Consider the following 11957-nt stretch of genomic DNA (forward strand, 5'->3'; position numbering starts at 1 on the left):
TAGGACTCCTGTAATAAATTGTTGCATTAATAGTTGGTATACAGCATACTGACCTTTTACATACAATAATAATGCATCTATAAAACTGGAAAATGCTGCGAGATCTACAATACTAGGGCCAGGTTTACTTCCTGCAACTTAAAAATGCCTCAGCAAAAATAATGCACCAACCAGGCCCTACTGATAACCAAGAGGTCCCAATAGTTTGAGGCTGCACTGTCCAATATTGCTATTAAAGATCTGAATTGTTCCTATTATAATAATAATAATAATAATAACATTATTAATAATAATAATAATAATAATAATCGTAATAATAATAATGACAATAATAATGGATAAAACATATCAGATCTAAATGAAAGTTTGGAAAAATAAAAGATTGCTCCAACAAAAACATTCAATATTTTAAATAGGCCAGTTCTTGATGATATTGGTAATAATAAAATTCTTCATGAGGAATGTGTGCAGTACTGAAAGAAGTCATGTTTTGTGTAACAAACTACAGTATATTAGCAGAAAACAGTGTTTTAACAACTTCATCTTCAAATGACTGTAATAGTCCCTTCCTTGATTATTTAACTCTAACGAGGTTGGCTTTGAAAGAATTTGAAACACTAAACAAGGCACAGATCACTTCAGAGGAAAACAAAATATATATATATATTTAAAAAAAACATTGGTTCAGATCTGAATCAAACAAAGCAATGAGAGATAGTCTTCACATTGGATTTAACCTACTTGGATTAACCAGCATCAGGACACTTCATAGGAAGTCATAACCCAACCACAAATGCATTCAATCAGTTTTGAGGGGTGCATTTGTAAAGTTTCCTTCTTTCCTTTTCCCTTTAGTATCCGTTCAATATAGATTAAATGGTGACTGGCCAGGAAGCTACATAAGAGTCTGAAGTGCTGAGTTTACTAATGTTTTTAGGAGATCAAATATTAAGATTTTTTTTTGCTCACATTTGGGGCACAAACTGCACAGAACAACTGAACTTGTGCTTCACACATAGTAAACTCAACACACTGGCAATCCAAGCAGGTTAAAACAAACCCAGAAACATATTTGAACATACTCTTTGACCCAGCTCTCGTTTGGTTAGGCTACTCCAAGCAGCAGGATATGATTTTGAATATGGAAAAACAAGAAATTCTTAGCCAGTCTGACCGGTTGTTTCAGTTTTCAGGGCACTGTTACAGTTACAGTCAGACGGATTTATGTACTTCATGGTGACAGCGGTGTGGAGGAGTGTGTTTTCTGAACGTAGCAGCTAGAGCCGGACCAGAGAGACTAAACCAGACGGATGAGAATGGAATAACAGTATGTCCACCATTCATAGTCTGTGGTACTGATGATGATAGAGCGTCCTCACTAGTTAGCTCTGCACCTCCAGGCAGCCGGGCTCTGGTCCTGCAGCCGCTTCATCTTCTTCCCCAGCCACACCCACCAGGCTACACCAATCACAACACATACCACTGACTCCACGTAGTAGCCGTCCAACGTAGTCACACAAACGCCGCCCTCTTTAACGCACAGCTGGAGATGAGAACAGGGACAAAGGGAATCAATATATCAAGTCTAGGTAATTACACACACCACTGTGCAGATTTCCCCCCTCCTCTCGCCCTCTTACTTACCCCGGCCTCCGCTGGAGAGCCACAGCTCTGCGCGACGGCCCCCTGACACTCCTTAGAGGTCAGTGGATCTACCATCCACAGAGCCAGAGTGGAGGGCCAGTTCCCACCGAGGTTAGTGACGGTGTTCAGCAGCGTCATGTAGGTCCCGCCGATGAGGGGGTCGCTCACTTTGGCATGGAAGGCCATGCAGGCCACGTACATACTGTACAACGCCACCTGGGATAGCGACACAGGAAACATGGTCAAACTTACCATTATATTTAAAGACTTCATTCTTATCACATCAATTTTGTTTTTAAATTGATGTATTGATCCTTTTTGACCTTTTTTTATTTACAGTTTATTTATCCAGGATAGTCCCATTTAGATTTAAAATCTGGCCAAGACGGCAGCATAAAGGTTTCACACATAAAAGCACAAATAAGCAACTTAAAAAAAAAAAAAAGCAACAACTCAAAATCAATAAAAACAAAATATATAATCAATTGTTTCTAAACCAAAGAACTACATCTCTGTTATCCTATTGAAAGACAAATGAACAGAAATGAAAACGTAACCTCCCTTACTCAAATATGCCAGAAATGTAAAAAAAAAAGAAAAGCGAGAAAGGGGATGAATATTTTCCTGTCCCTACTACTTTAGATTTTCTTCTGTTGCACAGTGACATCTGGGGGCCGGGACAGGAAACGAGACAAGGAACTCATCTTAACACTAGTCGACCTTTATATACCACCTGTTCATTATACTTCAAAAATGAGACAGTAACAAACATCCATCAGTGTGTCTACAACACATGTTTTGATCAACTGGTTAATAGATTACATAGCTTACAATATATTTGAATTCTAATAAGTAGTAATAAAGACAAAACAGATCTACAGCCATGCTAGCAGCACTGCGAGGCTGTGCTTTGAACTAAATGCTAACATGTTCACGATGACAATACTGACATGCTGTTGTTTAGCATGTTAAATGTTTACCAGCTTAGGTTAGTATGTTAAAGCTTTGTTTATACTCGCACGGGACTCCAGAGATGGCGCGCGAGCTACGGTCACTCACTGACATTTGGTAATTAGCAAAAAGTACAGCTGAGGCTGTTGGCAATGTCATTGGTTTTGCAGATATTTGGTCATAAACCAAAGTATTAGACAAATTAGAATTTTAGATTTGCATGTTGTGCTTAATCATTGTCATTTTTAGCAGTATGTCACTGTCTGCACGTTGCTGAGATCCTATCACCTGGAAAAACTATGATACGGGCTGGGGTGGAAGCAGAGAAGACGAGAAAAAACAGATTTTAAAGAGAGTAACTGAAGTACAAACCTGATGCAATGCGTAGCTGACTAGCACTATGGCGTAGTAGTAAAGAGGGAACCCTCCTTCTTGTTTTAAACTGGGGGTCCACCACACCAGCAGAGCGTACTCCAGTCCTATGAGCAACCTGCAGACATAAAAACAGTAGTTAGCTTTTAGTTTACTGAATGTGTGTTTGTATGGGCTTGTGAGCCTGTGTGTGTGTGTGTGTGTGTGTGTATGTGTTAGTGTTATAACCTGAAAGGGAAGGCCTTGTAGAATACATCCAGAGGTCGGGGCCCTGCTGTGTATTTACTGATGATCACAGGTAGGAGGATCTGCAGAGGCACCATGGGCACTGCCAGCAATGCCAGCTGCTCCTTGGGAACTCCGGCCTCCACCAGCTTCAGACCCGTCACTGCGTCTGCTGCAGAGAAGCCGATCTGAAACACAGAGAGAAGACGCATGAGAGATCTTTCATTCATGTTAAGCAGCAAACGTGCAAAAGAAACACTTTCAAAGTTGTATTTCAAATAATAAAAAAAAAGATTTATCAAGTAATGCTCAAGTACTTTAGCAGTGAGAAGCAGGGCACAAAAGGTGAAGACTGTGGGCATCTTGATGATGGAGAACAGCAGCTTGTAGGTTTCCATGACGCCCTGCGTCTTCTCCTGGACTCTCCTCTTTCCTTTGCCGTCCCCATTTTCTTTTTTCATGATGGCTACCAATGTTGTGGAAACTAGGAACACTATTCCCCAAAAAAACAAGAAGTCTGCAGCCGGAGAACAGAAGCATTAGAAAATACACTTTATTCAATACTGCTCTGTTGTAAAGTTTCACAAAAACTCTACAAGGTCAAGGATAAATACTACCTGACAAGGTGACGATGCCTGTGTCCTTGGGCTCTACTCTGAGGTATTTGTTGCAGAAGTCTGCAGACTCCAGAGCCAGAAAGAGCACATTCCCCAGGAAGTATCCAGCTGTCTGGCCCACAGAGTTGCATGTCGAAGCATATCCCACATTCTCTCTGGATAACATAGTCAGGGCCCAGCCATCCACAGCTATGTCCTTAAAGGTCGGAGAAGATACAGCCATTGGAGGATGGGGAAAGAAACTTCTAATCTACTTGAAAGTCTTCCTGAATGTGTGTTTATGTCACGGTGTTTATGATCGCCTACCTGTGTGGCTGCCAGGAAGGCAAGCATAAAAAAGATTGCAGTGAGTGTTACCACTTTCGGTCCTCCCTCGCTCTGCAGCACCGAATTGACCGTCCCAGAAAGGTAGAGCATGAAGAGGCCCAGCAGGTACTGTGTGGGCACCAGCCATGACTTTCTGCAGAAACAGGAAAAAGACACACAGTGTGGGAATAAAAAGGGGCAGCAAAAAAATTCACACAGATGAAAACAGCAACATAAATGTGTCCTTCTTACCTTCTACCAAACCTGCTGCAGTAGAGAGCGTCCACCAGCGGCGCCCAGAGAAGCTTGAGACTAAACGGCCAGAACACAAAGCTGAAGAAGGCTTGGTCTTTGTAGCTGACGTTCTTACTCTGTAAGATCAGAGGGATGCTTCCAGCCAGTCCCAGAGGAATCCCTTGCAGCACATACAGGAACAGAAGAAGCAACACATTCCCCAGCTCGCCACGGATCCCAGGCCGGACTCTGTGTCTCCTGTCCTCAGAGTCCGACCCTCTGATAAGATCCTCTGTTTCCTCTTCTACCTCCGGTTCAGAGGAGCTCATCTCTATCCTGTCCACGCCCCTCATGTTTTCAGGTGGGAGCATGGTACTCGCAATCTTCCTTTGCCGCCCATTCTTGTGGTTCAAATCTGAGTGCTCCATGTTGGAGCAGTGGGCATCAAACCAGCTGTGCCCTCAGCAGCAAATCTGCAGGGAAAAAGAAGAACTATTGAAGCCACTAAACTGACTGCATGTCTCTGAAGCTGCCATGGATGGATATTTCAATGATTTGAACCCCATTGAGATTTGTTGGACAGCGAGTGAGATTACTGACAGTGGCAGGCGAGTGGGACCGCAGTGGCATGCGTCAGGCAGGCGAGCCATAATGGCAACCGTACAGAACGTCACAGACAAGCTGTTTACAGCGAGAATAAACATACAAATCACAAATGGAAACAACACAATAGTAGACAGACAGGTTTGAGCCGAAGAGACAATACAGGCAGACACTTGTGCAATTAGATTTTAAAGAAATTTAAATCATTATAAGGATGAAAAAGGTGACACAGGATTGTGTTGAATTAAAAATGAGAATTTATAGAGATATGTAGTTCATAATGTATAGAATACTATACATTTAAGTCATTTAACTAAGTTTTAGTACAAGAAAAAAAACCACAAACTGATTGTCCACAAGTCATAAACTAATACAATGTGTCACTGCTTGGCTCTGACACCATCAGTTTGTGACAGAGAGCAATTCAGGCTCATTATGAGAGCAGATACATCACTTCATGTCTGGAACCTTAAACTCACCAGGTGTTATGTTATCCTAAAAGTAAAAGACAACACAGTTAAATTAGCAAAACCATCAAATGAATATCTTCCAGTACATTAATTAGGTCAAATATAAGTTACAAAAGGACATTAAACAAGCAGTAATGAGTTGATGCCTACCTGGTGATGATGACAGCATGCCAAACCAGAAACACTGAACACAAATACTGACTGAGTTAAAACAGAAAATCAACCGGAAGTCGATTATATACTATATTTATTCAATCGTAAAATATAATGGCATCTTAATAAAAGGTAAGAAACACAAGAAAACTACTACCGTTTCACTCAAAAACAGATTACATCGGTGAACATCAACACCAGACACCAAACACAGGAGACGAACCAGGAAGTGCAGCGTGTGTGCGACGTCTAAATGTGTCCGGCACCTACAGCATGACGTGTCAAAGTCAAACTGAAAAGGAGTTCCGCTTCAGGTGCTAACAATACACAGTATACACAGAAAGAAAAGAAATGAAAGAAAGTGCACTTTTAAGCCCAAATCATACAATTTCGAGCCTGAAATCACTTTCATAATGTCCTCACAACTCAAGTGTCCCCACAACAACAGTGGGCTGCAAAGATTTGGTCCTCACATGCGCATCAGTCTCTTTTTGTTTTATGCTTTTATTCATTGATTTATTCTTAAGAGTTTTATTTATTGTCTTTTATCTAATAATTAGTAATTGTACTGTGTAATTTCAGTTTTTTTTTTCTTCTGTGAAACACTTTCTAAACTTGTTTTTGAAAAGTACTACATAAATAAAGTTTATTATTATTATTATTATTATTTGTATTATTTGTATTATTATTACAGTCATAGACTTTAAATGATGATGCTTGAATATATAAAAAACTTTATTTATATAGCACATTTCCTACTCAAATGCTATGGGCTTCACACTTCACAATAAATTAATTAATATTGTCCTTTCCTATTATAAAGTGCCATGCACTAATATAGTAGCCTACACATGCTTAATTAATATGCAACAATATTGATTAGTTCAGCCAAAAAGACTTGCTAACAGATCAAATTATCTTATATTTGATGATTATGATGATGAAACTTGAAAGGTCTCTTGTTCACTGGTGATTTAAATGCTATTTCTTATTTTTAATTGTATGTGAATGTAACATTGTCAGTGTCACTGATACGCACACACATATCAGTGACACTGAAAATAGGTATAATGGTCCTTTGGGGGCATCCTTTTGGAGGTGTGAAACTTTAGATACACTGACGGCTATCCCTTTCATTGGTATGTTACATTCACTAAGAATTAAAAAAACCTTGAGGAACACCATAGAAAAAGCCATGCTGTGATTTGGTATCAAAAACTTTTGAGATTTCTGCAAGAATTGCATTTTTCAGCGATTAGATTGCGACCACTTCTGCTCTGGAAACTGCTCAGAAACCCCCTTTATTGTCAATCTACCTAGGAAAGCCATCCATCCTCTGAATGCTCTAGGTCTCTAGTTTGTAGTTGTAAAGTTTCATGAGGCTGTGATTATCCTAGAGGTCACCACAGGTCATTTGATAAAGATTTTGGCCCCAAACTGCATGTGATTAGCATAAAGTGGGCATGTCTGTAAAGGGGAGACTCGTGGGTACCCATAGAACCCATTTTCAGTCACATATCTTGAGGTCAGAGGTCAAGGGACCCCTTTGAAAATGGCCATGCCAGTTTTTCCTCGCCAAAATTTAGCCTCCAGCCTGTACCTTCACTCTAGCTCTCAAACTGAACCTGCTACGACCTCCAAAAGAGAGTAAAGTCGGTCTCAGGGGGTTAAGAGGGAAGTGCTGGATCTAAAATCTCTTCAGTCACCCCGCAGTTCTCGAACCGAAGCTGCACTGAAACATTCTCCTCCATCAAAAGATCTTTTGGGGATGGTCATGATGCATCCACCACATTTGAGTTAGAGGTAATGAATAACGGCACGCTCTGCCTTGTGGCTGCTAGTTGTGCATGTGAAGCTGCTTATCCACGCAGATGGCATGTGACAACACACAGACATATTTGGGTGGATCATCATCATGTGATAACAGGAGCACTGTGAAGCTCCATGTTTGACCCATGTCAGAGGGTGTCAATCTACCACAAAGTGTCCTGATATAGGAAATAATACAACTTATTTTCACTCTATATATCAAGACAGAGTATATTATTGCACATATACCACAGTCACTGTTTAATTTATTTTCACCAACTGGGCATCTGCACACAAAGGCCCCGTATTTATTATGTCTCATTTGGTTTGTGGTAATCTGATTAATGGCAAATTTGTTTGTGAATATGCACCAAAAAAGCACAATATCAACTCTTACTACATGGGCCTGCTTTATCATGTGCCATACCTGTCTTGTAGAGATGATCTGTGTCAAAATACACATGGCACATGATATTCCTATAATAAATGACCTCAAACAGAGGGTCAACAGGGGCCTACAGACCAGTTTTGCCTTTTTAGTCCCTGGTGGATTAATCTTGTTTCACCAGTGAGAGTTCACTGAAGAGGAAGTGCTGTTGCAGTGGTTATGGTGGTCTTTGTGCTTTGGTTAAGAGTAATGGTTATTGTTTGACTGGTTTTAACAGACACTACCACCCAATCAGAAATGAGTAATTTCCATGGTAATAATTGTCTGTGTTTTTTTCATGACATTTTCCACAGGATGGCGCTGATATCATCTCATCTGAGTATCTTACCCCTTTTGGATCTCAACCTCTGGTCACGTGCTTTAAAATGTTTTAACATCCCATCACAAGCGTGTTTATTGAGTGTTTGTTTTATGAATCATATGAAATATATCCTCAGAGTTACCTTGTAATCTGCAAGAGCTGAGGTCCCCAAACTTTTTCTGTCAAACCCCTTTTTGAAATGTTGGAAAAGTTTCTTCAAATTGTGACAGCCTTACTAGAGCTGTCCTGTTTCTTTATTGTTCCCAAATGAAATAGAACCGTAGACTTTATTCACAGATGTTTTGTCATATAGCAGGAAATGCACAGGTGGAACTAATAACATTAATGATAACTCTGTTCCAGCAATTATCAAAATGCTATGCCACAATTAATAATGTAATTAGATACACCCCTGTGTGAGTCCAAATACCTGCTTTGAAAATTCAACTATAGGGGAGAGCGGGGTGATTTGAGCCGGTGGGGAAGTTGAGCCACCCCTTGTTTCTAGGCAACCATAGACAAAATTGGTCATGTGACCACACATTTTGGAAGAGTCATCCGTTTTACTGACCCTGTGATGGAGAGAGGCCCATATGACAAGTGATAAGTACATTTAGGTTAAAAAAAAATGTTTTGCCGCTCAAAGTATTTTTTTTTCTCATGATCAAGGAGTCATGATTCTTGAGTCTGAACAATTACAGACAACTTTGAAGAACTCTCACGTGTTACAATGTGAAGTTACAATATGAGGCTATACTGTTAGCTATGACGTTAGCTCTATACTGCTGGATGATACAAGTTTGTTAAAATGGCTTACCCCTCCTCGGGGTCAACTTGAGCCAAGAGAGCACTTTTCTTTTTGGAAAGTCATATTTTGAAAACGGTTTATTTTAGATCAAAAATGAATATTCCCGAGGACGCACCACATCCTGAAGTATATGTAGGGGAGAGTGGGGTAAGATGAGCCAATTTTTACTTATGCTGTCCTCGAGGTTAGGAAAAATGAGACAGAAGTAAAATGAAAACATGAACCTTAAATTCAGGATCTCTCCTATCAAATGAAATGATCAGCATGCATCTATAACAAAGCTGTCTGAAAAAAATGACCTTCCCAAAAAAAGTGCTCCTGTGGCTCAACTTGCCCCAGGTAAGGGGTAAGTTGATCCGAGTCAGTGGGTAAGTTGAGCCATCGTGGGGTAAACTGAACATCTGAGTTTTTAAGTTTAAACCTCAGCATAAGTGTGTTAACAAACAGTTTCACAGTTATGAACTTTTGAGAACAAACCACCAGTGAGTTTCAAGACCATTGAACAATCAAAATATCATTCAATATTCGACTATATTCCAGTCGTCAAGGTTGCAGGGAAATATGAACTGTTGCTCCCTCCTTGCAGTTCCTCCAGCCTTTTGAGGTTGAGGTAGCTTCTTCAGCACATCACTCAGCAGAAAAGATGCCTCATCCTTTTCCTTGAATGCAAAGGTGGGCTTCTCACGTCAAGTGTTCCCCCGGATTCTTCTGAGAAATCTTGCACTCACTTCGTTGCCCTCCAGGCTCTCAACCAAGCCAATGTAATGGTAGCTCCTGCCTTTGGATACAAAGTTTACTATGACAAAGTCACCAACTAACAGATCTGTGATGTCTGATTCACTTCTCTAATCATTAGAACACTCATGCTCAGAAGTGTCATCAAATGGGATGGGAACATCACTCTCCTCAGAACTGCTGTACGCTGTGATTTTCGTCTTGGTCTTTGGTTTGACCTAGGCCTACCTGCTAAACCCTGCTCTTTCCAGTTGTTGGGGACAGGAATGTTGTTTCTTTCTGCCAATTCCAATGCCAGTTCACAGCATTTCTTTGGAGTAAGGCCATGGAACTGTTCAGCCAGCTTCTTGATATGGTCTGCAAGCTCCTTCTCTACCACCTCTGTGAAGACCCTCTTTGCCTCTGCTGTTCCATTGTAACCAACTGTTTTTACTTCCTTTATCTCCCTCTTCTATAAAGGTTAACATATAAAAAATCAAACCACGTTGTGTAACACTCAACGGTAATACCATTTTATACTTCAGATAATTAATTTGGTTAATTTATGGTGGGGTAAGTTGAGCCAGTGGCTCGGAATAACAGTAGAATATTAGTGAGCCATTGGCTCAACTTACCCCATAGCCTTTGGCTCACTTTGCCCCATAGCTACCATTTTGGAAAAAATGGCCTAGTTTAGCAATTCAGGCTAATCTTTAGCGAAGGGATTAACATGGTGTTATACCTTAGTAAATCACCAACGTGTATAATATATTTTTTTAGACCTGGATAAATTTGCTTTGATCTAACATCCATTATTCCTGACATGCAGAAAATTTACTTTGACTGGGAAAAAAATGTTTTTGGTGTAAAAAAGTACTTCTCCCATGTGCTTAACTCCATCACAGCAAGATAGAAATGATGGGTACTTCCTAAAATAATGGTCACATGACAAAACATAATCACAGTTGCCAAGATAGAGGGGGTGGGTCAACTTACCCGCTGGCTCATCTTACCCCACTCTCCCCTACATGTTTTAGTCGCAGACATTAATGTCATGCCCTCACTTTAAAGACGCCTGAAGTAAAAACTGGTCATCCGGCTCCCCCCTATAGTTGTATTTACACATTTTCCTCTGGTTATGTTCACCACCCCAGGTTTGAAAACCATTGCCTTACCTCTTTTGAAACTAATTTCTTTAAGTGTTTTTTGTTTTTTTATCTATTTTTTATACCTGGAAAAATGTTCAGGCCTACTGTTAGAGAATAAGATAAGATAACTAACAACTACAAACTTGCTCAGCACAAAGTGGACTTTTGCATCTGTTTATTTGACACTTAAACTTGTGTTTTTGCTGAGACATTCCTCTTTAGCTGTTAAGGAATTGCAGGGGAAGGTTTCTGAGAGCATGTAATAATCTTTGTTGAGACAATACGGATACTGAAACTACATTATTATTAGCCAAATACAGAAATGTATGTCAATGGCAAACACAAAAGCGACATATGAACAATGAGCGTGAAGATATGTTGTAATGTATGCTGTCTGAAAGAGACATGCAAAGAGGAAAAGTCCTGGAACTTATGGTAGAGTAGACGTGTTAAATTACAGCGGGTTCCTCTCACATACTTGCTGCCTCTGTCTATAAAGAGTCTGAGGTATGAGGCTCTGTAGACTCGTTGTGCTTGGAGATTGTATGTCAACGCATGGTAGTAACGCGGTAGCAAGGCGGTGGCAAGGCGGTAACGCAAATTGTTTTTAACGCCACTTCTTTAACGCATTAATGTTACTTGCATTTTTACGTTGTAGCGGGCTCAGTTTTAAAGCTAGAGTGACGATACTGGCATCATATGAAACTATAAAATCGAAGGAATCCATTGGTACCAACCATGTCATACTAGCTTGAAGGAGGCTAAATAACGCTCCAAAGTTAGGTACATTTTGGCGAGGAAAAACTGTGTCCCATGCACGCTCGTGTGTGGCTATGCTGTTCAGACTCCAACAACAAAATTATATCTAGTGAAGCCCATCTTTCAAAACAATGTTGGCCGCGGTCGGAGGACGCGGGGGAGACCGTAGCTTTGGTCTCCAGGACCGGAGTCTCTGCTCCTCTGCCTGCCTGCTTGCCTTCACTCAAAGCTCCCTTCACTCTCATGTGCATGCACGCACACTACACACTGCAGAAGAGTTAGTTTAGCTCTGAGAATATCTAGTGAATGTACAGTGGACATTTGTGCAGAAATAAATGCTGCAGTTCCTCCAGACCAACAGAGGTTTCCTGTGTCTTGTGAGGTGACGGGGCTCT

General features: G+C 40.5%; 1 protein-coding gene across 5 annotated transcripts; it reads right to left on the minus strand.

Annotated features, from left to right (window-relative positions):
* Positions 1-970: 970 nt before the first annotated feature.
* slc33a1 (solute carrier family 33 member 1) lies at positions 971-5833 on the minus strand. 5 transcript variants are annotated; one of them, XM_074641587.1, is made up of 11 exons: positions 5733-5833; positions 5573-5606; positions 5432-5447; positions 4368-4822; positions 4116-4269; positions 3810-4005; positions 3510-3709; positions 3196-3380; positions 2968-3085; positions 1645-1860; positions 971-1543 (listed from the first exon to the last, which is right to left on the minus strand). In XM_074641587.1, the coding sequence occupies exons 4-11, from the start codon at positions 4775-4777 to the stop codon at positions 1379-1381; spliced, it is 1644 nt and encodes a 547-aa protein (XP_074497688.1). In that variant the 5' UTR covers positions 4778-4822; positions 5432-5447; positions 5573-5606; positions 5733-5833; the 3' UTR covers positions 971-1378. The 5 variants fall into 5 exon arrangements, with proteins under 5 accessions (XP_074497688.1, XP_074497687.1, XP_074497689.1 ...); XM_074641586.1 differs by having other exon boundaries at positions 5573-5623; positions 5733-5821; XM_074641588.1 differs by lacking the exon at positions 5432-5447 and having other exon boundaries at positions 5573-5817.
* Positions 5834-11957: the final 6124 nt, after the last annotated feature.

Source organism: Sebastes fasciatus, chromosome 7 (genome assembly GCF_043250625.1).
Source record: "Sebastes fasciatus isolate fSebFas1 chromosome 7, fSebFas1.pri, whole genome shotgun sequence".
Classification (NCBI taxonomy): domain Eukaryota; kingdom Metazoa; phylum Chordata; class Actinopteri; order Perciformes; family Sebastidae; genus Sebastes; species Sebastes fasciatus.

Excerpts from the sequence above, each read along its gene's own strand:
- slc33a1 (XM_074641587.1), bottom strand. The coding sequence starts at position 4,777 with ATGGAGCACTCAGATTTGAACCACAAGAATGGGCGGCAAAGGAAGATT. Across the intron at positions 4,270-4,367 it reads TGCAGCAGGTTTGGTAGAAG|AAAGTCATGGCTGGTGCCCA; the intron begins GTAAGAAGGACA and ends CTGTTTCTGCAG. Across the intron at positions 4,006-4,115 it reads CCTTCCTGGCAGCCACACAG|GACATAGCTGTGGATGGCTG; the intron begins GTAGGCGATCAT and ends CCGACCTTTAAG.